Source organism: Phytophthora cinnamomi, assembly GCF_018691715.1.
Source record: "Phytophthora cinnamomi strain GKB4 chromosome Unknown Contig12, whole genome shotgun sequence".
Taxonomy (NCBI): Eukaryota; Oomycota; class Peronosporomycetes; order Peronosporales; family Peronosporaceae; genus Phytophthora; species Phytophthora cinnamomi.
Genome location: NW_027150945.1, coordinates 723,378 through 749,409, shown reverse-complemented (window position 1 = coordinate 749,409; position 26,032 = coordinate 723,378). Strand labels below are relative to the sequence as shown.

At 55.1% G+C, this 26,032-nt stretch overlaps 12 protein-coding genes across 12 annotated transcripts; 4 read left to right on the top strand and 8 right to left on the bottom strand.

Moving 5' to 3' along the window:
* Nucleotides 1-182: 182 nt before the first annotated feature.
* On the bottom strand, nucleotides 183-3,616 carry IUM83_13605 (CSC1 protein 1; the record flags this gene model as incomplete). Its single annotated transcript, XM_067938295.1, has 5 exons — nucleotides 183-1,220; nucleotides 1,306-1,425; nucleotides 1,497-2,608; nucleotides 2,696-2,732; nucleotides 2,801-3,616. The coding sequence occupies 5 exons, from the start codon at nucleotides 3,614-3,616 to the stop codon at nucleotides 183-185; spliced, it is 3,123 nt and encodes a 1,040-aa protein (XP_067797857.1).
* A 155-nt stretch (nucleotides 3,617-3,771) lies between these two features.
* Nucleotides 3,772-7,506, bottom strand: IUM83_13604 (IQ motif, EF-hand binding site; the record flags this gene model as incomplete). Its single annotated transcript, XM_067938294.1, has 1 exon — nucleotides 3,772-7,506. One exon carries the CDS (start codon nucleotides 7,504-7,506, stop codon nucleotides 3,772-3,774), a length of 3,735 nt encoding a protein of 1,244 aa, XP_067797879.1.
* Nucleotides 7,507-7,946: 440 nt separating this feature from the next.
* Nucleotides 7,947-10,862, bottom strand: IUM83_13603 (phosphatidylinositol-4-phosphate-5-kinase (Pi-PIPKD10); the record flags this gene model as incomplete). Its single annotated transcript, XM_067938293.1, has 2 exons — nucleotides 7,947-10,725; nucleotides 10,807-10,862. The coding sequence occupies 2 exons, from the start codon at nucleotides 10,860-10,862 to the stop codon at nucleotides 7,947-7,949; spliced, it is 2,835 nt and encodes a 944-aa protein (XP_067797884.1).
* Nucleotides 10,863-11,144: 282 nt separating this feature from the next.
* IUM83_13602 (trehalose-phosphatase) lies at nucleotides 11,145-14,529 on the bottom strand (the record flags this gene model as incomplete). Its single annotated transcript, XM_067938292.1, has 6 exons — nucleotides 11,145-11,474; nucleotides 11,550-11,597; nucleotides 11,666-11,757; nucleotides 11,819-11,990; nucleotides 12,065-13,943; nucleotides 14,003-14,529. 6 exons carry the CDS (start codon nucleotides 14,527-14,529, stop codon nucleotides 11,145-11,147), a joined length of 3,048 nt encoding a protein of 1,015 aa, XP_067797883.1.
* Nucleotides 14,530-14,708: 179 nt separating this feature from the next.
* Nucleotides 14,709-15,847, bottom strand: IUM83_13601 (putative alpha,alpha-trehalose-phosphate synthase [UDP-forming]; the record flags this gene model as incomplete). The annotated part of the gene is made up of 2 exons (XM_067938291.1): nucleotides 14,709-15,728; nucleotides 15,803-15,847. The coding sequence occupies 2 exons, from the start codon at nucleotides 15,845-15,847 to the stop codon at nucleotides 14,709-14,711; spliced, it is 1,065 nt and encodes a 354-aa protein (XP_067797882.1).
* Nucleotides 15,848-15,930: 83 nt separating this feature from the next.
* On the bottom strand, nucleotides 15,931-17,171 carry IUM83_13600 (putative protein phosphatase 2C; the record flags this gene model as incomplete). The annotated part of the gene is made up of 8 exons (XM_067938290.1): nucleotides 15,931-16,129; nucleotides 16,197-16,259; nucleotides 16,334-16,431; nucleotides 16,489-16,534; nucleotides 16,604-16,732; nucleotides 16,820-16,922; nucleotides 16,989-17,091; nucleotides 17,169-17,171. The coding sequence occupies 8 exons, from the start codon at nucleotides 17,169-17,171 to the stop codon at nucleotides 15,931-15,933; spliced, it is 744 nt and encodes a 247-aa protein (XP_067797858.1).
* A 229-nt stretch (nucleotides 17,172-17,400) lies between these two features.
* IUM83_13599 (uncharacterized protein) lies at nucleotides 17,401-17,727 on the top strand (the record flags this gene model as incomplete). The annotated part of the gene is made up of 1 exon (XM_067938289.1): nucleotides 17,401-17,727. The coding sequence occupies one exon, from the start codon at nucleotides 17,401-17,403 to the stop codon at nucleotides 17,725-17,727; it is 327 nt and encodes a 108-aa protein (XP_067797913.1).
* Nucleotides 17,728-17,979: 252 nt separating this feature from the next.
* On the bottom strand, nucleotides 17,980-18,600 carry IUM83_13598 (60S ribosomal protein; the record flags this gene model as incomplete). Its single annotated transcript, XM_067938288.1, has 1 exon — nucleotides 17,980-18,600. One exon carries the CDS (start codon nucleotides 18,598-18,600, stop codon nucleotides 17,980-17,982), a length of 621 nt encoding a protein of 206 aa, XP_067797912.1.
* A 284-nt stretch (nucleotides 18,601-18,884) lies between these two features.
* On the top strand, nucleotides 18,885-19,897 carry IUM83_13597 (putative enoyl-CoA hydratase/isomerase family; the record flags this gene model as incomplete). Its single annotated transcript, XM_067938287.1, has 3 exons — nucleotides 18,885-19,205; nucleotides 19,278-19,503; nucleotides 19,575-19,897. The coding sequence occupies 3 exons, from the start codon at nucleotides 18,885-18,887 to the stop codon at nucleotides 19,895-19,897; spliced, it is 870 nt and encodes a 289-aa protein (XP_067797907.1).
* Nucleotides 19,898-20,089: 192 nt separating this feature from the next.
* IUM83_13596 (eukaryotic translation initiation factor 4e) lies at nucleotides 20,090-20,984 on the top strand (the record flags this gene model as incomplete). The annotated part of the gene is made up of 4 exons (XM_067938286.1): nucleotides 20,090-20,256; nucleotides 20,366-20,505; nucleotides 20,596-20,705; nucleotides 20,811-20,984. The coding sequence occupies 4 exons, from the start codon at nucleotides 20,090-20,092 to the stop codon at nucleotides 20,982-20,984; spliced, it is 591 nt and encodes a 196-aa protein (XP_067797906.1).
* Nucleotides 20,985-21,478: 494 nt separating this feature from the next.
* Nucleotides 21,479-22,144, top strand: IUM83_13595 (uncharacterized protein; the record flags this gene model as incomplete). Its single annotated transcript, XM_067938285.1, has 2 exons — nucleotides 21,479-21,540; nucleotides 21,619-22,144. 2 exons carry the CDS (start codon nucleotides 21,479-21,481, stop codon nucleotides 22,142-22,144), a joined length of 588 nt encoding a protein of 195 aa, XP_067797905.1.
* A 90-nt stretch (nucleotides 22,145-22,234) lies between these two features.
* On the bottom strand, nucleotides 22,235-24,405 carry IUM83_13594 (putative HECT E3 ubiquitin ligase; the record flags this gene model as incomplete). Its single annotated transcript, XM_067938284.1, has 3 exons — nucleotides 22,235-23,337; nucleotides 23,422-23,518; nucleotides 23,593-24,405. The coding sequence occupies 3 exons, from the start codon at nucleotides 24,403-24,405 to the stop codon at nucleotides 22,235-22,237; spliced, it is 2,013 nt and encodes a 670-aa protein (XP_067797904.1).
* Nucleotides 24,406-26,032: the final 1,627 nt, after the last annotated feature.

Here is a 26,032-nt window from a genome sequence, read left to right as displayed (position 1 = left end):
CTCGTTGCTCTGATGTTTCCCCCGATATCCTTCGAGAGGAAAGCAAGCAATGCGGGCTCGTAGTATTTATCGCAAAATTCCAGTGGTGGCCTCGCTAATGTATTACTCTGTAAATGCACTCACGCTTAAATGATCCTGTGTTCCTACCTACCTAGTTGCGAGGTCCCGATTTGCGTGTCCTCTCACAGTTCGGCATGTTTATCCTTGCGGTGTTTTCTCCACCAAGCACGTATGCCTTTCTCCTCCGAAGGTTTCTTCTTGGCAGGCTTCTTTTCCTTCTTCAAAAACTGCCACCATCTTCTCTTCTGTGGCTCAGGCTCCGGAATCGGGCGTTGAGACCAGCGACGCAGCTTGATGAACGCATATCGAAGCTGTGTACGCGTTGAGGTCATCTGATGGAATTGGTTGACGCCCAGCAACTTGAAAATAGAGAGAGCAGCCTTGTACGGATCCGCGTACGACGCTATGAGAGATTGCTCGTCTTGCAGATCGGTGGGCTTTGGGCCGATAATCGAGCGCTTGGAACCAGGCTGCTTTGGAACGGAGATCGATTCATACTCGGTCGCTCCACCTTCACCTCGTAAGTCTGCAAACCCTTGCTGAACGAGTGCCAACGCGTCCTTGCCTGATATCCGAGAGAAGTACACAGCACCAGTGGCCCCAAGCAGCACAAGCATCGCCACAAAGTGCTTTTGTCCAGCAACTTGCAGGAACACGAAGGACATGACCACCTCGAACACCACCAAGCACACAAAGGTGAGCTCGAGAGCTGTTGCAAAAATGTGGCCGCGCCCAGGACTATAGGGCAGCACATACAGCATGTTGTACTTGGTGGTGCCGAATTTCAGGTAGAAGTAGAGCGCTCCGAACGGTGTGATAATAGGAGTGATCACGGTCCCCAGCAAGACGACAAGGAATACACTCAACACCAGCGCATATTCGTGGCCATACGAGAACGCATTTGGTCGGAGCGCCTTCAGTACTTCCAGCGACGTAATGGAGCGTGAGTGGACCCACGGTTGTAACGCCACGGTATCAGCACACCGCGTAATGTCAACAATTGATCCAAGGAATGCTCGTTGGCACACATACGAGATGAAGAAGGTCCCTGACACCTTGTACAGGAATGACTCAATGTACGAGCGACCACCCGTCTTCTCGATATCCGATAGTGCCAGGTACACTGCTGTCACTCCGATGCTGGGCAAGATGACAGAACTCTTTTGAATTGGGAGAAGGCGAGAAGCGTTACTGGATGTTAGTCGCTACCGGTGATAGCTATCAAAGCATTGAATCTTCACGTACCACGACCAGATAGGTGAAGCCTTTGACGAGGAAGCTTTTGACACGGCGTGAGTGGCTGAAGGATGGCTCGGACATTGTCAAGTGAAACAGGAACGCCAGCAAACACCAATTCACAACAATCTACGGAGCAAAAACACAGCAGTAACCCTCAGAAGATAGGCAAATCGAACCAACCTCAAAGGTTCACTTACCAAAAGTAGTGACGGCAAATATGATGCCACCATTGTGAGCAGCATGGTGTTCCGGCGATTGAGTCCACGGTACACGTCGCTGTTCGAGTCGAGCTTGATGAACATGAGTACAGCGGTGGGTGTGGAAAACAAAAGCAGCAGCACCAATGTGGCGATCTGTCGCGACATAAAGGCAACTGTCCTGCGCAACGTGTATGGTCGATACGCGAGACTCTGCCAAATCACATCGTCAGGCTCGGGGGCGCTCTTGAGAATGACATTGCGCAGAACAGGAGCGAGCTGCTCTGACATAGTGGGTTCAGGCATTCGCAAGGATGCCAACGGTCTCTCGCGAAAGCCTCGACGTTGAAAAGACTCTGCGGTATTGATCACGCGGCCGATGCAGGTCTGACCACGGACATTCCGGACGAACGCGTTGCGAGTCGCAGTGGAATCGAAGATCACGAAGGCGGCGCCCATGCATTTTCGCTTACCAAACTCTTCGAGCGCGTCTTCAGGGAAGAAATCGAGCTCTTCACGCAGCGCAAAGACCCGTCGCGCCGCAGTCCTGTCATAGGCCTCGACAGTGTTGTCGTCCACCAGGCTTTCATACACCGTTTCGAACTGGCTGTCCGATCTACTACCACGCTTGACTTTCACTGCTCTCGGACTGTGTCTTGGGCAGCAGCATGTACAGCAGTAGCAGCAGCAATCGCTCACTTTTTCGTGGCGATAGATGTATCGGCCAGGCTTGCAGCGCAGATGCCACCACGCTACCTCAACAGGTTCTGGAGCCATAACCGATCCCGGGCAGCACAGAAGATTGTAAGACAGCGTGCCGTTCTCGTATGCTTCATCGAACGCTAGAATCCGGCTCAGCTTCTCCGAAAGAATCCGTCGTCGCTGGAGTAGCTCGTGAACAGCTCTGAGATCCCGCAGCACTGTGATCTCGTGAACTGTGCCTTGAGGGGGAATTGCAGTTCGCAACGCCTCAAGCAATGAGCTGTGACTTGTGTCGAGTGGCAATCCATGCTGAATGAAGATACTTCGCGCTCCCACAATATGCTTTGCTCGTTTGCGTAGCGAAGATGCAACCTCGTGCTGCCTCTGCACTAGGTAGAGCACCGCAAAAGCTACGAGGTAGCAATAAGCCACGTGAGCCCAGTACCAATCGCTGTGTAGCGGTACGTTGCTGAATGTTGTTGCTTGGTACGTATCACCTCCTTTTTGGCCACGAGCACTGCCTGGAACATAATTCTACACAGACAACCACAGCACATCAGCATCGGTAAATTCCTTCCTGTACCTGCAAAACTTTAACGCACCACCGGTAGCATCGCAGCGAGGCTGAAGAAGCTGAGGATGGCAAACAAGTGTCCACAGTCCCGAAAGAAATGCATGATAAGAGCCGCCGGGATGCCGCACGTAGAGCTCACGTAGTCGCCACTGCACGATATGTTCCAGAACTTATTCATCCGCTCTTTCAGCGTAGCCCCCTGCAGCTCGCCGTACTTGGCATTAAACACATCAGGCGAGATGTCATCGTAGTTGCTGCGTTGGAAAAGCGCCTCCTGATGGCCTCTCCATATCGGCAGATCAAGTTTCTGCACCCTGCGCCAAGCGAAGAAGGCCATCCCACCCGCGAAGATCAAGAGGTTGAACAGCAACTGCAGCCAGATCCCCTGCCAGCCTTCCTCACTCCCCGCGGCGATCGAGACCACAGCTTGCTCCGCACTGAGACGATAGTACTTGTCCACGTCGGTGCCGCCCAGCGTGTAGTCGAGGTAGAACCGCCCGGGAACCCTCCCGAACAGCGAGAACTTCTGCTTCTGCTTCTGACTGGCAGTAGCATTGCTAGCATGCGTGAATACCAGGGTCCGTGGCGCCACCAGCGAATCCATCCGCGTGCCGTTCCCGTCCGTCAACGTCAAGTCCACGAACATTGGCGGCGCGTTCGGCAGCACGAAAGTGTCCACCTTGAGCTCCACACGGGCGTCCAGCATCACCGTCGTGACTCCCGACGGCACGTTCACCACACTCACGTCATCTCCACGAACCCCCACAGCCAGGACGGCCGTGGCGACGACAACCCGCAGTAGAAAGCGGGGCATGAACGATATCGCCCCCAGCTCCGATCGCATTGTCCTGAGATATCCGAGAGGCGAGTCCGATCTTGGATTGCCAAGAGCCACACTCCCGCCGTCTCGTCCAGGATAGATCGGAGACCGTTCAGCACCTCCGATCCGAACGTGCGGTGGTCGTTCGTCTACAACGTTTGACTTGCATCGATCGTTTATTAGAAGTAAGGAAACGAGTTGGTCGACCAGGAGCCGAGGGGCGATGACTCGAGGTGAGCGTCTAGCATCTGCGTGTCGCCACCTACTCGAGCGAGACGCTCGTTTACTAGAATCTCGTAGATTTCGTGGGCCCGTTTGAGGTCGCGACCGCGACCCGATCGACTGGCGAACAGGTCATAGAGTTCTTGTCGAAGCTGCAAAAGCTGCAGTGCGTGGGCAGCTCGGGTCTTCTCCATCGGTGCCTTGTCCCCATCAGAATCGACTTGCTGGTCGCTTTGTGAGGAGGTCGTGTAGACGGGCGATGGCTCGTGGTAGATGGCCTCGATGGCAGCTTCGAACGCAGACTCTTGCGTCCTCCACTTGAGCGCAAGCGATCGCCACTCTTTGTCCTCATTCTCTTCTCGGATAGACAGCGATCGCTGTCGCGTTGCAGTAGATATTCCGTTTCGTGTTCCAGGCTTCTGCATGGGGGCGTACGTCGATACGCTTAGCAGGCCATTGCGCAAAAGCAGCAATGCAACTGATGTGAACACGCGCAGAGGCATGAACACTTGCAACTTGCGCTGACGCAGTGAGTTGTGGAAGATGTTTTTGAGCTCTCGTTCAGTTGGGCCGAGCGACAGTGGAGTCAAGGTCTCGACAAACGACGTGTCGTCGAGCAGCCTCACCTGGCTGGAAGGTTTATCTCGTCCGCGAATGGTTGGAGACGAACTATCGTCGGCAGGGCTGGACGCCGCTAGACCAAACAGCTCCTGCACCCAGTAGGAGAAGAGGTGGAAGTGGTTCATCTCGCCGCGGTATTTGATCAGCAGCGCAAGAACCTCCTCGAAGTAAACCCACTTGGGCTCATCTGCTGTGGCAGAAGTTGGGGACCATAACTGCATTGATTTCTGCTGCTGGTGACGAATGACCGGACTCCTAGGAGCTTGCGAGTTGTACTGCTTGGAATGGAACTGGTTGAAGTTTGTTGGTCTCACCATCGCACTGGCGCGGCGAGGAGATCCAGACGGACGTCGACAACTACTTGCCTGTAGATAACTATCGGGCTGCTCTTCATTGTCTGCCTCATTGATTGACGAGACGGCCGCTGCTTGGCTGTCAGGATCAACGAAGTAGGATGAAACAATAGCCTCGAACTGGTGATAGCCGTTAGTCGGCAGATACTGTCGATACACGACATTCTCCACCTCGGTGAAAGGCGTGTCGCTCTCGATGATGGAGTTTTCGTCCTCAACTCTGAACAAGAGATTTGCCAACTCGAGGGCATGAGGTACATCGATCACTTCGCGCATGGTGACGGGATGGAACATGGGCTGGCGGTGATACGACGAAGAAGCCGTGCCTGCGGGGCTGTCGTCGGTCGATAATCGGTTTGCGCACAGGTAGCGGCACACGCAGCAGAACACGAGTTCTTCCTCTGACCGTTCACTTGCCATGAACTCTTGAAAGCGCTTCACATCAGCATCAATCTCCGCGAAGTCATTGATGCTTTCATGAAGACTAGCCACTGCAGCGTCGATCAACTGCGGCAGCCCCAATCTACACCGGAAATGCTCTCGAGTGACCTGATCGATGCTGAATTTGACCGGCATCGCCTGTTCACCAGGTTGGTCTGCCGCGACAGCTCTCGAGAACAATTGGGATCTCTGTTGTCGCCACTCGATGAATGACAGCGTGAGGTGGCAGCGTGAAACAATTATGTCTGCAAGTCGACGTGGGGGCAACTCCTTCAGTTTACCAACAATTGTGTCGTAGATGTCCGAGATAAACTGCTTTAGTGATACCAGCCTCTTCCTCTGCTCTCGTGACGCAAGTGCAAGAGCCAACAGAGACTCCGTCTCGGCCATATCCTCTCTGGAGGCCGGATAATACGTCGCAGAGCTCCACAAACTGTCATCGAGATGCAGCTCTGCATAGTTCTGCAATCGCATGGCATCACGTTCTCCAAACGGAATGCTGATTGAGTTGTCGTCGTAATCGACGAACGTGTCCACGTCAGACCGAGCTTCGATGTCTGTTTGCTCAGCTGTATCTATGTCATCCTTTCCGTCTTGAGTGTGCTGGTCCAGATCACCGAACATATCCATCTGAGTAGCGTCTTCACTATTCAAATCTGCACTGCAGTCGTCTGGTGTCAACTCTTCATCGTCTCCTACCGGCGTCTCCTCCGGAACGGTGCCTAAAACAACGTGAAGCGAGCCTACCAAAGCTTGAGCCTCTTGCATCGTTTGCTGGAACAGTACGACATCTTCGTCATCAAATATTTCCGATGGCGCGGTGCTTGCAGGGCGAGGGGGTAATACAGAGTCATCAGCAGCAGCAGTAGCACCTTCACTAGCAGTCCCATCGTCCTCATCCTTCAAGCTTCTCGCTTCTCCACGTTGAAACAGAGAGATAACAGACGCCAACTCCCTGAATGTTGTCAGCAACCGGATCAGAGTTTGTCTTGGATTGGGATTGCTCTCCTCGGTAGGCTCGTTCCTCTCTGCGTCTTTGTTTGCATGATCAATGCTTTCAGCTGCAACAGGAGGGATCACCACCGGAGCCAGCGTGTTGTCATCGATGGGCACGGGTGCTGGTAGTGTTAGTTCACTGTCACTATCCAGTTTGAGTGTCGAGAGTTTGAGTTTGGCACTGCGTCGCCGATTCAGCAAGTACGCGCGGACGTTGGCTTGCATCAACTCAACTGCTGCATTCTCTTCACGCCGACGCAAAATTGTTCGCATGATCGCGCGACGGTGCAGTGCTAGCTGGCGGTCGCGGAAGCCTCGGTACGACCGCTGAATGTCCATTGCAGCTGCTTGTTTTTCTACGCGAATGGTGATTCGAGTTTGCTCCTTTCGCGCTTGGTACTTCTGGAATGCGACCTGCAACCGCGTGGCTGCCAGGTGAAGTTCTTTGGTGGAGTCGTGCTTCGAACTCAATGAGTGTCTGCTTACCGACGACGTGTCTCGTTGTCGTCTCCATTCAGCTTCCTCGTCATCAATTTCACTGTCGTCTTCGTCACTCTTCTCGAAATTGTCATCAAATGCTAGATCACCCTCATCCGATCGCTGTCTTCTTTCTTTCGTCTTTCGCGACCTGAACGCTTCCTGTGCAGCAGCTACTGGCGGACCTGCTTTCATCTGTCGTCCAAGTTCATCTACTTTTTGTTGAAGCAACTTGTTCTCTTCAAGCGCGCGCTCGTACTTCTCGGACAGATCAGCCATTTGATCTTGCTGCTGGTTGTTCTTCTCATCCATAACCTTTAACTGGTTGATCAGGCGCGTTACTGCGCCGTCATACCGCTCACGAATTTCGTAGAGCAGCTCACTCTGCTCTTTACAAATACACTTGATCTGTCGTGCCAACTCGTGGAAGCAGTACGAGTAGATTTGAGTCTCTTGACCTGTGTACTCCACCATCAGTCGTCTCCGCTCAGCCAGCACAGAGGTGTCGGTCTCCGTCTCGGGGCCTCCACGTTCACATTTCTCCTCAAATTGTGGCATGGTAGCGCGCATTTTGTCGAGTGTTTGGCGGAGATACAGCACTTGCTGACGATTGTTTGGTGTCAACGCAGGGAACACTATGGTCTCCCACTGCCCCTGTGCGTTGAGGATCGACTTGTACTGGTTCGGCGGGTAGTTCTGGGGTAACAGAACCGAGTTGGTCTCCACAACGAAGAATTCACGCGGGATCTTGGAGATCTCGGTCAAGTCTGGACTGCCGTGTTGCCGAGGAGACAATCCATGCAGGGTGCTGGGAGATTCTGCTCCATATTCTCCGTCTCGTTCAGTTGTTCGATTGCCGCGGGGTATTTGCACGTGTATGGATGCTCGCGGAGAGGGTCGGATGATCTTGACGGAGCTGCGCTTCCTCACACTAGTTGGCTCACCTCCATCCGCACGTTTCCGAGAGAAGAACCCGCTACCTTTGCTGTCAGCCAAATTCAATGGAGGCAGCATCAGTTAGTACAATTGCAGAATGAAGCTCGCTAAGTAGACCTTCTTCATAAAAATACATGCAACACGCAGGAACTAAAATTGCGCTTCGCATTTTTGGTGATGTCATTCGTCTTGGGAGGATTCAATAGCGTTCATTCCTCCCACCGAAGATGACACTCTGTCTGATCGACAAATACTTCCAGTTATCTAGCAGATGAGGATGATGCAGATACTGCCTTCATGTAAAATATTTACACTTGATGTGCAGGAATATCGTTGGGCCCGTCGTCGTCGAAAGGCTCGAGTGGATGTGCCGGCATCGTGATGAATAGTTGCTGCATTTTGCGCTGGAAGCGCCGTGCGTACGGCTTCGGCGGTATCGCTGAGACTCCTTTGCGTGACTTCCGCAGAACACGCACCTTGTAGGAACGCTCTACCCGTTTTGACATTGTCCACTCCTGCAGAATATCCACCAGGCCGAAATAGTACTTGCTCGGACCGGAGACTTGGTGCGCGTGATATGCGTGGCTCTGTGGGTATACCGCACGCTCGCTTGGGCCTGAGCCTTGTGACACGTCGGACAAGCGACCTCCAAAGGAGACTTCGGAGGATTCAGAAGGCCTCGTGCCTTCTGATAAGACGTCATCTTCACTGGGCGAACGATGAGTTCCGACCAAAGTCGGGAGAAACTCAGCATCGGTCTTCAGTTCATGTGTGTCAGCGCAAAACGCCGTGAGCTCCACTGATTTCCGACGTGAAATCCCTCGCTTGTACTCCGTTGTGATGGTGAAGTGCGAGTAGTGCGTGCCAATAAGAAGACTGTAGTCCATGATGCCAGCACTGGCGAGGTAATTGCTGTCACGAGTTAACTGCTTCACAAGCTTCGACGCTGTTTCAGTATCCAGCTTCAGTCTTTTCTTCAAGTCGTTGTCTCGCAGCGTGATATCAGGGTAGTGCTCTTCACCCGGCAAAAAACAAGGCTCCCCTGGTGCGCCACCGAATGTGAAGAACCGGTTGCATTTCGAGCAGCGGTACTTCTCGCCTAGAACACACGCGGGAGCATTCCGGTCTTCCCAGGATCCCTTGATGTCATACCTGCGATGAATAACCTCCGTTGTGCCCAAGAAGTTTCCCATCACGATGAAGTAGAAAATCTGGCCATACATCTTCATAGCGTGGAAGCCAAAAAAGCGAGGCAATAGTGTCCCTGGATTCCACTTGAGGTAGCGCAAGTAGCTGGGCAGCAACCGCAGTAGCACGTCCTTTTCTTTCGAGGTAGTGCTTTTCACCAGGTACTTGCGGTCACACGTGTTGAAGACGAACGCACCACTACGACCTTCACTGATCCGCTCATTTATGGTGGAGCGAAACGCAAAGATGTACTCAGCGTCATTTACGCCGTACAGCTGACGAATGGAAGCAAACACTCGAGGCTGGAAATCGTAAAACTGCATCTCCGTCAACGCCATGGGCATGAACGTGAAGCGCATATTGCTCGGGTTATCACGCGGCTCCTCCACAACTCGAACGGTCGAACTTCTCATCTCTCGCAGAATCGGCATTGATCTTGGGGGAATCGTCTGAGATCCCACCTCATAACTGGATGAAGACACTAACTGTCTAATTCGTCGCTGAGGAGATCGCTGCCAGTCCAACAGGAACGTGTGGTTGTTTCCATTTTCGCGCCGCATGCGATGGTGGTGTTGGATAGACTCAATGATACCATTTGTTGCCATGTGGATCATCTGCTTTCGCAACGCCACGTTAAGCTGCGGATTCATAAGTTTTTCTTCGTGTTTGTGCGGTTGATCGTGCTTACTGTCGCTTGCTTCGGTGCATTCTGAACTGGTAGCACCAGGAGAAAACGACCCGCGCATCGATAACCCATTTCTACACGGAGACTGGAGCGCAGAAGCTGCTGGATCGTCGGAATAAACTGAAGGAAAATACGGCGCATTGACCACAATCCACACGATGATGTTGACACAGCCTCTGGATGCATGCATGAACGCACTGAGGTCGATCAGCTCCTTGAACAGCGGTTTCCCCAGCAAGGTCTTTATCGTCGCGGTGTTCGTCATCGCAAATAGACAAATCATCAAGAACGACCACGAAATGAAGACTGCACACGTCAGCATTCCGTTCGACAGCACGCGACGTCGCACTTCAAACGTCTCCTCCAGTCCACGCCGCAGACGCGTACGAACGTACGCCATGCACGCCAGACCGAACAGCAGATACACCACGACGCACACGTGATACAAGATCCACTGGTGCCAGAAGAACCCGGGCATGTCCGTGTTGTGGTGAAACCAAATAAACCTCTGATCACCTTCACTCTCCGCCTTCAAGCAATCCGGGCTCATGTCGTTCGAGTCGATGCACTCCACCTCCGCGTCCCCGAGAAACCACAGCACCAGTCCGCACACAATCCCACTGAGCACCGAGTAGAACCAATACACGCGGAAGTTGTGCGCGTACGACGTGAACGGGTTCGTGATGGACTGCACCATGTCGATCGGGATGGCGAAGAACCAGAACTCGCCCGCAATGAGTAGCGCCTGCGTGATGGCCGCGATGCGGAAGGGCAGCACGACCGAGTCCGCCGAGAACTCCGTCACGCAGTACTCCGCCACGTAGATCATGGCCAGTAGTAAATCCACCAAGCTCTTGCTAAAGATCAATGGGTTCGGGTGCGCCCGCACGGCGGGGCTCGTGAGGAACGACACGATGATCACGAGCGTGAAGGCGCCCGAGGCGATGGCCCCGAGGAACAGATACTCATCAGCACTGTAGCTGCCCACCAGGGCGATGGTGGAACAGGCTACACCCACGAGCACTAGCAGCCCGGCGATGGCAACAACTAGACCGGAGCACGGGCCTGTCACCAACGCTCGGAAGCAGCTGCACAGAGACAACAGCCCTGCTCGGTGGCGACCGCGTCTGCGACCGCTGCGTTGCCTGTCCAGCCGCGACGTGGAGAGCTTCTCGATTGGGTCACTGGACAGCGAGATGGAGCAGAAGGACCCACTGCAGCAATTGCAATTGCGAAGAGTTAGTGGTGCGATGCATGACACAATTGACACAATTGACACAAAATGAAGGACGCACTGGTCTCGTCCCCGCAGCAGCGCGTCGCTCTCGGAGGCCGGCGGAGGGCGCCCCATGCGGCTCGTGGTTGGGGGCTTCACAGACAGCGAGAAGGTTGTGGTGTGGGCTCCGAGGTGACGCACGCGCCCCCCGTGACGCTGAGGAGGCGTGAGTGGCTGCTTGACGTCTCTGCCAGCTGCAAAATGAAGTGTTTGTTTGCTGATTGTACCGTTGTTTTGGTACTGTCGACTAGAATTGTAATTTTAATGGAGCGGATGGTGTATGTGGACGCTGGAGGACGTGTGGGAAGAGTGAGGTTGAAGTGCATGCATATGGTATGGACCCTTTTTGCTGATTTGTTAGGAAAAGTAGCGGCGGTGGAGGTGCTGCAGGACGCGGTGGCGCTGAGACGCGGCGACGGCGCCGAGGACGCAGCCTGCGACCAAGACGGCGCCGAGTGCTGCCCAGTTTGTCGTTGGAGCTTCGCTTGCGCTTGGCAAGAAGAGCTCTTCGGTGTCTGGACCCGACGTCATGGTGGTGGAGCCGTTGGAGAGCATGGACAGAGACCGCATCTCCCGGTCCAGCGACTGCAGGAACTCCTTGGACACGAGACGCTGCAGCTTGAGGAACTGGTGGTAGTACGTGCGAGGCTGCTGAAACAACCGGGTGCGCGAGCTGGCGAGGCGGAGCTGCAATAAAAGTGTCGCAAACGATATGCTCAATACTCGCTGTGTGGCGTTTTTATAATCACACAGCTATCGTACCCGGACGCCGATGGCATGAAGAGCTGTAAGGATGTCTGTCATGTTATCCTTCATCACAGCATTGAGTGCTTAGTCAGCGCGACCACAAAGTGGTGTTATACAGGGAGGGAGCTTACCACGTAGCATTTCGCACTGCTGGGCTTCTTCCCCACCGTGCAGGTCACAACGTGCTCCAGCTTGGGCTCGTTGTCAGCGAAAGCGTGAACAGCTGCACCATGCAAAAAATGTTAGAGATATCAGGGCGCAATCTGCAGACGCTACCATCGTACCTTGGAACACTTTTTCATCGGAATCGTCATCGCCCACAATAAAAACAAACTCCGGTACATCTACCTGCTCTTTTAAGACCTTCAGAACCAGTGACACAGCCACAGCCTTGCTGACCCCAGATTGATGCACCTCCACGTATCCTTTCGCGCGGTTTATAGTCGCCGCACCACTCTGTTTTCAGGAAAAGCGGAGTTAGAAACATTGCCAACGGAACCACAACACAGCAAGTACAGTACTCAGCGTGCCTCAACGATGTGTCGAAGTTGAGCGCAAAGCTCCAGCGACTGGATCTCACCGTACTCTTGATCGCTGTTGCGGTAATCGTACAATAGCGACGCAGCATTCTCGACAAGGAAAGATCCGTTGGTTCGCGCGGCATACGCCTGCATCACGTGTTTTGCGTCATCTTTCCAGTCGAACGTTCGCTTGTCTTCATCGCATACACACTCCCAGTCACCTTTGCCTGCTTTTCTGATGAACAATCCGTTTTCTGCAATGAGGTTCAAGTTTGGAATGGAACCAAATTGGGTCTCAAGAGCTTCTCGCTGGGTGTTGCTGGTAACGAACACAATGTTGCTCGGATCGGCACACAGTGTCCGCAGATTAGCCCGAGTTTCGTCAGAGATCGGCTTTCGAACTTTCCCATCAATATATCGAGCGGCAGATTGAACGGTGCACTCGCCGCCATACCGATCACCCACGTCAAAAGTCTGAAGAACTTGATCAGTGCACTCGCCTCGGTATGAGTACTGAGCGCCCTCTTCGTCCAAAATACTGGCCGTCGAGCTCAGGGTTCCGCCGTAATCGAGGACGAAGAGGCGACGGGAAGTGCTAGTGCATTTCTTCACTAAATCATCGACATCCAGATTCACGAAGCCTGACTCGAACCGCATAACTCGAAAGTCAAACCCAAAGCCGACTTGAACAACTTCACCCGATGTATCTTGTGTCTTGTCAGTAACAGCTGCAATGTCGGCCAGTAGACGTTCACCCCATGGGGTCGCATCCGACTTACCCACCAGGAACTTGTAATTCATGTAAAATCGGTTGTGTTTTTCATAGTAGCTCATCGAGCAGGCTTTAGCGAATGCAGCAGCCATGTCATCCGTCTTCCACGGGTTCACCGCCAAACTGCCGCTCAAGATGCGGCTGTAAGCGCTAAATTCGGACACGATCATGATTCCAAAACTGCGATCCAAACCGCCAACATCATCGTTCGAACGAGGACTGCTCCACCCTGTCGAATCTCTCGATTTGCTTAAAATGTTTCGGTGCTGAGCAATCATGTACTCGAAGGGGAGTAACGAAAGCCCTCCTCGAACACAAGTATCCAGATAGACATCACACATTCGCCAAAGGATGACTCGCTCAGCACAGGTGGTCTTCCGCTTCTCTTCAAAGTACACCACAACACCTCCGGGCGGAGCATACCGTCGGTTTATCTCCTCCGTGAATTTCAGTACGTATTCACGCGTGCGGTGATAATCGTTGGGTCTGGAATCAAGAGCGATGCCAATTTGCACAAGAACCACAGATCCACGCTTGTCCGGGTGGGTCGCTAAAAAGCGATCAAACGCGCGGAGCTTCAATGGTATGGCCGTCAGTCCCTCCAAGCGATCTACGGATCCAATCACTAGTCGGTGCTCGGACGGAGATCTTCCTGCTGTGATGGCATTCTTGACATGCTCAGCAAAATCCAGCGCGGCTCCATTTGCAGCGGCTTGGTTCTGGTCCAGCATTTCGTGCAAGTGCGTCACATCCGGCTCAACATGGGAGCAGGACATGTGTATCTTGCGTCCGTTGTACTCCATAACGAGCATTCCGTTCGGGCACGTCTTGTAATCCAGTCCCAGCAGCCGCTTACAACTCGTGAGGAAGTGCCTGGCATGTTCAAAGATCAGAAACCCGATGTGGTCCGCGCACAGCATCGCGCGAAGGATCTCCGTGCGCATCGCCAGACACCGGAAGATCTCGCTCGACGGGAACGGCACGTGCAGATACATCGTAACGATGGCAGTGCGCAGGCGACGCAGCAAATACGACGGCAGCATCAAAAAGTGGAAGTCGTGGAGCCACACCAGATCCCCGTCATGATAGCTCTCCACCACACGCCGCGCGAACGTCCTGCTCTCATCACAGTCAATCAGCCTCCTCAGCCACAATTAGAGCTCTTCAACGCCTACCTGTTCACGCTGCAGTAGTCGGACCAGCACATGTCCTGCGCCGCCGGGTTCCACGACACGGGGTCGCACCACGCGCTCTTGACCGCGGGGCTGTCCTCGCTCTTGCCGCCTCCGAACCACGCGTGGGCCCCCTTGCCTCTCTTCTTCTCCTCGCAGTCCAGCTGCAGCTCGGCCGAGTTGTAGACGTCCACGACGTTGTGGAACACGGGCCAGAGCACGCCCTTGCAGAAGCCCTGGAAGTAGCGGTGCGCCACGGGCGGGTCCAGGAACACGGGCACGCAGCGCAGCGCCAGCAGTTGCCTCTCCAGCGCCGCCTCCTCGCTCTTGGCCACGAACACCTCCGGGCAGCCGATGAACAGCGGCGAGTACTGGTCCGCGTCCCTCACGAGCGTGCGGTAAAGCATGGCGGTGGCGCCCGTGGCCCACGACACGGCCCAGCCGCTGGCGGACGCCTCGCTGCGCTCGAACACGAGCGGCAGCACGTTCACCACGATCAGGACCGTCTTGGGCGGCGACGAGAGCGGCATGGTCGTCCTGCGCTGTGTGCTGCGCGCGACTCGGCAGGTTTCGGAATGAGGGGATGCTCGTTGAAGTTAAAATAGGGGGTACACCCCTTGAAGATCATCTTGTTTGGATCGTGCGCTGAATGCCATCCAAAAAGCTGATCGGATACTGTACCTACGGCTGAGTTATCCTCCTGTCCTATTCAATTCAGGCGCTCGAAGATGAAGAGAGACTGGGAGGTGGTCCAGGACACGCGTTGGTGGGCCAAGTGCTGCACCATTCGGAAGTGCCGGGACCCTTGTAGGGTGTTTTTGTAGTCGAGGACGAGGGTTCCTGGCTGCAGCTCCGTCTCGAGCTTGCGTTGGACGTGCTGGTGCAGCTGTGTGTCCCAGCACTGTGAGGTGAGTAAGAGTATTGACGTGTCCTGCACGGGCACAGCGAGCATGTCAGCGCAGATGAAGCGGCATTTGTCCGAGGGGATGCATAGCTCCTCGCGTGTTCGCTCCGCCACGTCGTGCAAGAACGGCAGGATCTCGACACCGACACAGGAGAGCCCAAGAGCGATGGCTGCGAACAGCACCAGCGACCCAGACGAAGACCCGAAGACTGTCAGCTTTGTATGCTTCGGACTGCGTGCAATTGCATCCAGTACGGAGCCTTGAGTGAACAGATTCAGCCATGTCGAGAACGGGGTGCTGCCGAACGCAAAGTTCTCTGCTGAGTACTCACTGTCGGGCCCTGAGAATTCTTGCTGAGCTTTCAGAAGTCCCCGATGAAAGTCTAGCAGCTGCTCTTGCTGCCTCAAGCGCGTGATCAGCAATTTTAGCTTCTCGGTGTCTGCTGACCTGGCCCCTGGAAGGTTGCCGCTCGACAACATATCTTCAAGTTGAGCTACAGCAGCAAGCTCTTCCTGGACCCTCCGCTGACGCTCGTGCTGGATGTTTTCAATTGTAGGGATCTTGCACCGAGTGCAGATTTGAGTAGCATTCAGCAGTTCAGCGATCTCTTCCATTTGGCCTTGAGTCACGGTTGAAGCGACTGAGTTCTCTTGCTGGCTGGTGATTTCACCTCTGTCCTGTAGAAATGACGTGTCGATTGCATTCCGGAAGCGTTGTAGGCAGTTCAGGATCTTGAGCAGCAGAATTTGTAGCGCCCGCTTCGAGTTGGACACACTTCTTTCTCGACTAAGGCTGCCGTGGACAACGTGAGCAGCAGTTTGGAGCTATGGTAGGGATCCGAAAAAGAGGAACGTTAATACCACCGCACTCATTGGCGAACGAGACGTAGCTGCGATACCTGCTTGAGAATACAGCAGCAGGCCTCCCAGTCCAGCGACATCATGCTTGCGATCCTTTTGCTGCGTCTTTTCGATGATAAAGGCAAACCGCCGTCTATTTGCTCATTGTTGTCGCACTTGTAGCCCATCAAAGAAACACGACAACGGCCGTGACGTTGTCACCACTACCCCTTGCAAGCGCCTCGTGGACAAGCACTTGCGCGGCTTGAGACTGCTGGGTGACGGGTATGGATGCCACCATGTCCACAACCTCTTGGTCAGTAAGAACATCCCAGACCCCGTCGCATCCCAACACAACGAAGGGATAGTCGGCCGCAGGCTGCAGTCTGGAGGAGACAAACACACCATGGCGTCAGACGTGAAAAGTGCACCGTTGGCTACAGCTTTCCCGACCTTGTCGCGCTGGTGTGCGGCCTCGCAATGACACCCTGCTTGAGATCTCGGTCTCCGAAGCTCCTGCAATGGATTTATCCCAGTGAGAGCGTTGCACATGTACCATGAAAGCCTAAGAAAGCGGCCAGGAAACCAACCGAGAGACTGCAAGCACGCCAGACAGTCGGTCTTGCATGACAAAGCCTCCGTGTTGAATTATCCGCTCCATCTCGGCTTGATCATTGGCCTTGTGATCCTGCACATCACTCGTCAGTCAAAAGAACTGGAGGCCAACAAAAACAAAACTCTGTACCTTCGAGAGCCGAACTGCTTTCCCGTTTTTGCTAATAACTGCACGGCTGTAAGTAGCGTTTGCACCTGTGAATGCTAGGGGTCCTGCAGCCTCATGGTCTCAAGAATTCGCGCACCTGTCTCCAACGTTCGCCACATAAAGCGTTTTGGCGCCATTCTCTTCCAGCAGGATTGCAGTTACAGCCGTGGCTCCGACCGAACCGGAAAAGGACTGGCAGCATTCCATGTCCGAGATCAGGAAGCCCCTGCAAGTGCAGGTACGTTCACGATAGGATACCCCATCACGTCAATACCTCCTCCAGAAGAGGCCAACCAGCGTCAAGTGTATTCACCTTTCAAGCCGCTGTTCAACTGTACTGCCGTCGTCATCCAACTGCAGCTCCGCCGCAATGTTCTCGTGCAGCACTCGCTGCAGATACGTCGACACGGAACGGCCTGGCAACACACACTTCCTTCAGCTGCAACTCTCGGCTACAGCACAAATGTACAGTGCTGCAGCACCTCCGTGGCCGTCGTGGATGGCGAAGTAGCCGTTGGTGGGCTGCTGCAGGAAGCCATCAACGATGCGGATCGTGTCCTCCATGGTCTTCCGGTGCACGGCATTCTGCATACGCCACGCCACGATGTCAGCCAGAGCACTTGCAGCCTCAATACAGCGCTTATATCTGCGCGTAGGCCCACCATTTCCTCGCAGATGCTCACGCATCGGCAGCAGCTAAATGCCTCGTCCATCGTTGTTCAATAAAGTTCAAAAAGTAAAAAGTTCAAAAAGGAAAACTTAAAAGTGACCCAATTTTCTATACAAAATACATTAGCCAAGCCTAACGACTGAAAATGACTGCATCATTTGCCCTGCATCCCAATTTCAGAGCCCAATTGCGTCCTCGACCGCAGTCCACAAGAAGCGCCGAGCATGGGTCGTCCGCGCATCAGCCTCGCCGCCGTGGCGCTGTCCGCGGGCACGGGCATGACGGTGGCGGCCGTGTCTATGATGGCATACTACCGCTTCCAGCACCCGCAGGAGTTCGCGGACGCCAGCATCCGCATGACGCACCCGGAGCTCTTGGACGAGTTCAACCGCAAGTGGGGGCTCTTCGGCACGGGCATCTTCGACTCGGTGCCGCAGGGCGTCAAGGACCTGTTCGCCGTGCCCGACATGGCCGAGCGCTTCGAGCTGCAGAAGAAGAAGCGCGAGGAGCAGCTCCGCCAGACGCTCGAGGACCTGCGCCCCAAGAAGTAAACAGCCAGACCTCAGATGTATCAATGCAATACACCTTCCACTTGCACTGCTAAAACTGTTATTGCAATGGTCTCTACACTGATAGCACGCAGACCACTAGGGTACAAAGAGTAGGAAGACGGAAGACAACAGAGAGAAGTACTAATAGCCCGAGTCTCGGCAGCAAAGTCGCATGTATTCAGCATGTTCTTGAGGCTATCATCGTCAGCCACAACGCAGCGAGTCTCTGGGTGCAGAGAGCTAGCGCTACATTTACGAGCGGTAGCGGCGCAGCGACAGCGTGTTGCGACGCTTCCAGTTCTGGCGGAACGACGAGCCGATGATCTTGTTGGCGCGGTGGCCGCGCTTGCGCAGGCCACGGCCCTGGCGGCCGGCCGACGTGAGGCCACGCTGCTGGCGGCCCTTGTGCACGGCGTTGGCGATCCAGTTGATGCGAGGGTCGCGACGGATGACCTTGTGCGAGTAGTCCACCATGATGATCTCGAAGTACTTGTACGTGGCGTCCTGGTTGACCCAGTACGAGTTGAGCACGCGCAGGTTCGTGAACTTGTTGCCGGCGCGTTCCTCGGCCACCGAGCGCAGGTTGCGCTCGAACTTGAGCTCGTTGATACCGTGGTGCTTGGGCTTACCGTACACGATACCCTTCGAGTTCGGGCGCTTGCGGCCACCGCGACGCACGGCGACGCGCACGATCACGTAGCCCTGCTTGGCCTTGTAGCCGAGGCGGCGAGCCTTGTCCAGGCGCGACGGGCCCGTCACGCGGTGGATGACCGGCAGCTGGCGGTACTCCCAGGCGCGCACGCGCAGCAGGAAGCGCAGCACGTCCGACTGCTTGCGCTTCCACAGCTCCTCCAGGTACTTGTAGGCTCCCATTCTTCTGCGACTTTGCTAAAATGAAATGCCCCCATTTATCGCCCAGCCGCGACGCCGCGTGCCCAGCCAGCCAGTCATTCATCGGGGCTCTCGGTTTCAAAAAACCTCGGACGCATGAAGTGTCGTCTGAATGTTGCTTGATGGGCTGAAATAAAACCTCGACTATTTCCGAGGTACATTTTGAGTGGTGTGCGCCACACCACACACCTTCTTGAAGTTGGGATATTGCGTTGGCCGTGCAGCACTTCCTATCCGGTTCCTCCCCTGGCCGACGACGCTGGACGATGTTGACGAGCGTAGTGCGCGCGACGAAGGCCTTGCAGACGCCGCGCCAGCAGCGCTGGCTGAGCACCGCGGCAGCCAAGGCGACGCAGTTCAAGCTGGAGATGCTGGGCGGCAAAGACGCTGGCATCGCGCTCTTCACCATGGACCGCCCCGAGGCACGCAACGCGCTCGGCAAGCAGTTCATGGCCGAGTTCCGCCAGGCGCTGGACCAGGTCCGCTACGACCCCAAGGTCCGCGTGGTGATCGTGCGCAGCGTTGTGCCCAAGGTGTTCTGCGCCGGTGCAGACTTGAAGGAGCGCCTGGGCATGACGCCCCCAGAGGTGCGCATCCAGGACTGAGATGTATTTGCGCTCCGTCGGGAGTCTAATTTATTTCTTATTGTCTGCACACAGGCGGCTGCTTCATCTCGCGGTTACCGTACGGGGTTTACGGACCTAGAGCAGCTCCCGATGCCGACCATTGCAGCTATTGAGGGTGCTGCTCTGGGTGGAGGCATGGAGATGGCTCTGGCCTGCGACCTCCGCATCGCTGGCTCCAAGGCCATCCTTGGATTCCCGGAGACGTCGCTGGCTATTCTTCCCGGTGCTGGAGGTACCCAGCGCGCCTCTCGTCTCATCGGTACGCTGGTACGGTGGTGTTGGTGGTCAGACGTTGATGTTAATTGACGTTCGTTGACTACTACTTGGCAGGCATTTCGAAGGCCAAGGAGCTCATCTTCACGAGTCGCCGCCTCAACTCGGACGCCGCCGAGAAGGTGGGGCTGGTGGACTACGCCGTGCCCGAGGGTCAGGCCTACGACAAGGCGCTGGAGATCGCGCGCGAGATTCTGCCCAACGGGCCGGTCGGTGTCCGCATGGCCAAGGAGGCCATCATGCGCGGCTCCGAGGTGGACATCGCCTCAGGTATGGCCATCGAGAACGCCTGCTACGCGCAGGTGATCCCGACCAAGGACCGCATCGAGGGCCTCGTCGCCTTCAAGGAGAAGCGCAAGCCGCAGTACAAGGGCGAGTAGGCAATAATTGCCTGGCATACAACTTGAATGTTGTGTTTGAGAAGTGAAAATACAATAACACACGAAACATTCACTTTTCCACTTTTGGTAAAATGGTGTTCGCCACACCATTCCCCCGTGGCGCTCGAAAGCTCATACAAAAACGAACAGGTCCCACCAAGGCGTAGAGTAGGCAGGATACGCAGCGCAGCGATGGCATCCGGAGACGCCGAGAAGCACGAGCTCAACGAGCCCTGGGCCATCTGGGAGCAGCGCGAGCAGGGGAAGAACATGTCCTACGGCGACAAGCTCTTCAAGCTGTGCAGCTTCAGCACCGTCGAGGAGTTCTGGGGCTACTGGAACAACATCCCGTCGCCCAGGTGCGTCTCTCTCGATCTCCGTCTGCCTCCAGGGCCCACCCAACGCCATCATACCATTGTCTAACACTGCGTACTTGGTGTTGTATGTGTGCATATGGCCACCCTATAGCCAGGTGCTATTTGACGGCTTCACGCGCAAGAAGTTCGCGGACCGGACGGTGGAGGGCTTCGCCGTCTTCAAGGAGGGCATCGTACCCGAGTGGGAGGACCCGGAGAACAAGAACGGCGGCGAGTGGTCCATCCGGAAAGGTTTGCGCGGCTTGGCATTGCTGTGAAGTGTGTGGGTGTGGTTGAAGCGGTTGTGGCTGATGGGAGGGTGCGGGTTTTGTGAATCTGCAGAGGTGGGAGCCCAGGAGCTGGACGAGTTCTGGGAGAAGCTAGTGCTAGGTGCCATCGGAGAGCTGATCGACCCTGGAAACGAAGTCACGGGCGTTCGAGTCATCCACAAGGTGCGTCTCGAGCTGCTGTAGTGGACAGTGCTCTGGGTGAAACCGCTGTGCACTGACTGGTCTGCATTGCTCGCTATTACTTGCTGTTGCTTCTCGCACGCACAGAACAACAAGAAGGACAAGCGGGACTCGGGCAACAACTACCGCTACGAGATCTGGCTGCGAGGCGTGAACCGCGCCAAGGCGGACGAGATCCGCAACAAGACGCTGGAGGTCATCAACCCGGGCAGCTCCGGCGCGCCGTGGGTGTCCAATGAGTTCGTGTACAAGAAGCACTAAGTGTAACCAGCAGCAGTCTGTGTGCGTGCGGCTATGGCGGCGGTGGCCGAATGCTCCTGCAATAGTTACAGCGACGCAACAGAGGAGATGAACACGTGATAAGGGTGTCTCCAACCTGGAGCTCGTGCAGGAAGCGTCTGGCACTCCGAGCGAAACGCGTCGCACACGGTGAAGACAAAGGAAGTAGGAAGAGAGAAGCGTGGAGAGGGAAGACGGAGGAGGCACGCAGTGGTCAACGCTGCGCGTCGCATTTCCCACCTTGTCAGCAGGTTTGCTGTTGAGGTGGGAGAATAAAAGCAAGAAAAATACAAAATAAATAGAGAGCGCAGCGTGTGTATCAGCATGGGCAGCATCGTGTGCAGTGCTGCCGTGCAGCAGTTGAAGTGCTCGTCCAGATCAGGAGGACGCACCAGATGGACGGACACCTTGGGTATTTTATCCCGTTAAGTCCGACTTCGAGCGCATTAGCGCTTTTGCTGCCTCTCAAAGCAACTATGTCGACTGTGGGCGGCAGGGTGAAGATGCTCTTCTCGGACGCGCCTCCGGACGCGCTCGAGTGCGTACTCCGCTACTACCAATAAGCAACGCTAGTCTTTGATCTCATCATTGTGGTGCTGGCGGCTGTGCGACGCAGGAAGCTGCTGTCTCCGAGACGCAAACTGTTCTACGGACTGTTCGCCTTCGGTCCGGGCACGGTGCTGGGGCTTTACCTCTATTCGGTGAAGCGCCGCATGGAGCGCGAGAACGAGGCGCTGCGCCTGGAGCAGGTGGAGAGCGAGCTGGGCGCCGTGCAGGAGCAGCAGAACAAGGACCTGGCGCTGGCCGCTGCTATCCAGGAGATGCGCGACCGGCTCCGACGACTGGAGGAGGAGGCCGCGGCCAGTCGACAGAACGCTGCGAAGGTGGCAAGTGCAGCGAGCAACGCTGCAAATAAGGAGACTGGGGCTTCAACTGCAGTTGAGAGCAAGATTGAGGCTGCATTGGCCGTGCTGAAGGCCAAGGAGCAGCCTGACCAGCAGAAGCAGAAGGCGGCGGCCTCACCGGCCTGGATGAGCTCGTCACTGGACGGCACGCAAGGACGCAGGGAGAAGCGCCACCAGGAAATGCTGCAGCAGGATGTGGCGGCATACGTTGCCAAGAAGAAGGAGAACACGAAGTAAATCATCATCACTCTCGTGGGCTTTGCATTTGAACTACACTGCACTGCCTGCTATTCCATCGCAGGATATTATATACTGACTGTCTTGCTTCTACTCGAGACCGAAGCCGAAGACTTCCATTTGAGAGACCATCGTCAGGTACGTCTCCAGTTCCTCCATGTTGCGGTACATGGGCAAGTCGAGGCGGTTGAAGCAGGTGTGCGCCTTGGGGAACAAGTCGGACTTCTCCTTGCCCCGAGGCACGAGCTGGATCGTGAACTGGTGGATGATACCGCTGGAGCTCATGAGTCCGCGGAAACCCTCCACAGGCACGCGACTGGTGCCGGTGACGAACTGCAGCAGTCGAGCACGCTCTTCCGGCGCAAGTCCCTCCACAACAATCCAAAACCATGCCAGCACGCCGTTTTGCTCCTCTTCGGTGATCTTGTTTTTCTTGTTTTCCTCGGGTTTGATGTAGCGCACGTGCGTGTTCGCCCGCCAGTCGGAAGTGTCAATGGTGGGGATACCGCAAAGGATCAGTTCCAGCTCCTGGTAGTCGAACACGGAAAGCAGAGCCTTGGGCACCACGTCGTAAATACCCATTAGGAACTCCTGCAGCTGGTCGGCAATGCTGTCGAGCATGCGATGCTCCAGGACGAGTCGGAGATACTCCTCCTTGTTTTCATCTGTCACGTCGATGTTACGCCCGTTCTCCTTGAGGTCCACCTCGGTGCCATTTTCCAGCATAACACTGAATGTCAGACAAAGCACTTCCACGTGATTGTTGCTCCGGAGCCACTTGCAGTTCCGGTGTAGCTCTTCATCCAGGAACTCAAGGTCGGAAAACGAAATGGGGATACCTAGCACATGCTTGAGCAATGGCAGGGCCAAGTGCACGTCCAATACCAGACCCTCGAAAAGCGCTTTGCCGACCAGGATTCCGGCTAGCCGGAAGAGCTTCAAGTGGTTCTCGTTCTTCTCGCCGGAGAGCGGGTCAATCCAGTAGCTCATATCCTCGCCCTTTGTGGGAACAAACAGCCCCATCTTCTCGCTGAAAATCTGCTTGCAGACGATTCCAAACCACTCGCGCAGTAAGCCTCCAGCGTCAATACCCGGCTCGCCTTCAAATGTAATCTTCAGATAAGCGTGAAGTGCATCGGGTGCGGCCTCAACAAGCTGAAGCGTTTGCTGGATGATTCGCTCACGCGTCACCGCTGCGAATACAACCAGGTAAACCGTCAGCTTCAATGCAAACGAACAGCATAAAAAACGTCATGAATGACCAGCTTTTCACGTACTCAGCTTCGCAACAGCTTCAGTCACGGGCGTCGCAATGCGGGACAACTGCACCAAGAACCACTGCTTCTTCATACGGAATCCGAGCGCCATCACTCCCTGCAACACACAAAGTGCAACGACAATCAGCACCTCCAACAACTAGCACCCAGTCTGCTTCCACTCAACCTCACCTCGAAGTCAAGCTGTTCGAGTCCCTTGCGCATGGCATTGAACGACTCCATATCAATGGACACTTCGTCCGCCTTGGTCCACGTGAGCCGCCCGGACGCGTCGTACATGGACACGAACCCCTGCGAGCGCAGGTTGTGGTAGTCCGTGACGCTCTCCCCGTTGGGTCCCGCTACCATCGTATTCTCCGACGTCGGCGGCAGCGTGGGCAGCGCCGCGTCCCCCTCAGGCACAGGGTCCACCACATCTGTGCTGTTCTGCCGGACCCAGTGGAACTTGCCGTCCGTCAATTGCTTGCGCTGCCAGAGGCGGCGCCGGAAGGCCCCGCGCTGTCTCTGCGACAGGTTCTTCCTGGCCATCGTGTTCATGCGGCGCTTGAATAGCGCACGCTGGCGCGCCCTCAGCGCTTCAATGTCCTCTTCCTCGCCGGCGCCCCCAGCAACATCAGCGCCCGTGATGCCGCGACTGTTGTTGCGCAGCAGCATCCGCGAGCTCTTGCGCCGGCCCAGCTCGCCGCCCATCAGGAAGCCGATGCCCGTGCCGCACATGAGGCACGCCTTGCGCTTGGCGCCGTTGGCGTGGCCGCACACCACGCACTGCCAGCCTTTGCCCTCGTCCTCCAGCTCCGTCTCCTCCAGCTGGTCGCGGCGCAGCAGGCCGTCCATGAGCTCGGTCCGCGTGGAGGCGTCGTCCTTGCGGTAGCAGCACATGTAGATGACGGTGGCCACGGCCACCACGGCGGCCACCGCCAGCACGATGCCCACCCACTTGACGGCCGACACGACGCTCTCCACGTCGCTGGACTGCGACGACATGGCCGCGAGGAACTGAAGTGTACCGGCAGCTCTGCGCAGCGAGAGGGAACTGGTGGAGTGAACGGAGGACCGTGGCACCGTAATCGATGGCCGAGTCAGCACGTTGACTGGGGCAAAGTATGGAGATATACTAAGTACGATTTTGGCGGAGACCGGACGTGACGAAGTGTCGGTTGAAGCTGAACCTGCTTGATTGGCATCAGCGATTTTGAGAAGTGAATCACAAGTGATATCGCTTGCGCTTCCGTGGGTTTAGGCGGGCGTCCTGGCTGGTGCTGATGCTCAGCACCGCGCTGCCGGTGTGCTGCAACTTGCAAGTGTAGGCATGGCGTGGTTGGGCTGTTTTCAAGGTTACCGGTACAATTGAATTGTGAAGGAGAATGTGAGGAATTTACCATCGAAGCGTGACTCAGTTCATGCTGATCTGCAAGCAGGTCATCGTGAACGATGATGCCTGCAGTGGAATGTATTGCTTTAATTAAAACCTAACAATACACGGACTTGCTAAACTTGTACAGTAGTTATTAATAGTAAAATGAAGAGCAATCTCCGGGAAGCACTAGACGTCCTCTTCACGATAGAATCCACGTAGATATGTGGTGCGCGTAGTGAAGGTCGTACCATCAAAACCAATGCTTTTATGTGTGGCCAGCTAGTAGTCCGACAGGCGTATTGATCGCGGGTGGTGAACACTACTCTCTTTTTTAGAAAGGTAATACGCAGAATAGTTACCCTTTCGATCACATCGTTTGTCGTCTGCTATAATATAATATAGGGTAACTATTCTGCGTAATATATGTCATACTAGTATATTATAGTACACGGCCTCGTTAGTGCGTCCCAAAATACTCATTTTTCCCATAAGCCCCCATAGGTTAGTGTGTCCGATCGTTACGACTGAATGAGTGGAAATCTTGCTCGAGTAAGCTGTGTCGTTCGTGCGCTGGTACGAGGGTGGGAGTCCATTCAAGTGGAACTTCACGGTAGCTATTCGGTCGAGCGGTTCATTTCCTTGCAGAAATATCGCGAATCCGCCAGTCTGCGGCGTTTGCTCGTGGTATTGGGTACGATTCCGCTACCCCCTTTGGCTTGTGCAGCAGTTGTTGATGCCTTGCCACTCGAATCACCGGATCTTGGTTTGGCACACAGCGGGACCGTTTGGGTTCGTGGAACGTTGGTGGCACTGTTTGGCTCGTATGCAATGGCGCGGATGTTTGGCCAGTATGTGCCGGAACTTGATATCTCCAGACGTACAATCATTTCATCCACAATTGCTGCAACTGTAGTCGTCCAGGTCTCGGCACTGTGCCTTACAATGTTGCTGTGGTATCCACTCCCTTTCACATTGATTTGGGTAGCCAACCCTTGGATATGGACCCTAGCGTTATCTCTCAAGTTGTCCAAAGGTGAATTCCTTCGTAATCATGCCGAAATTCTGAACGAAGTGCGTCGTTTCTCGACCATGTTGATATTGTCGACATCGACTGGATTGATGTACATTGCGTTCAATTCAATCTTTCAGACAGTTCCAGCCGAATGGCAGACGCCCACAGCTGTGCTTGTTCCAGTGTTCAAGATAATTCAGAAAAACGTATATTCCCGTCTTCTCCGCGGGAAGGACGACGTG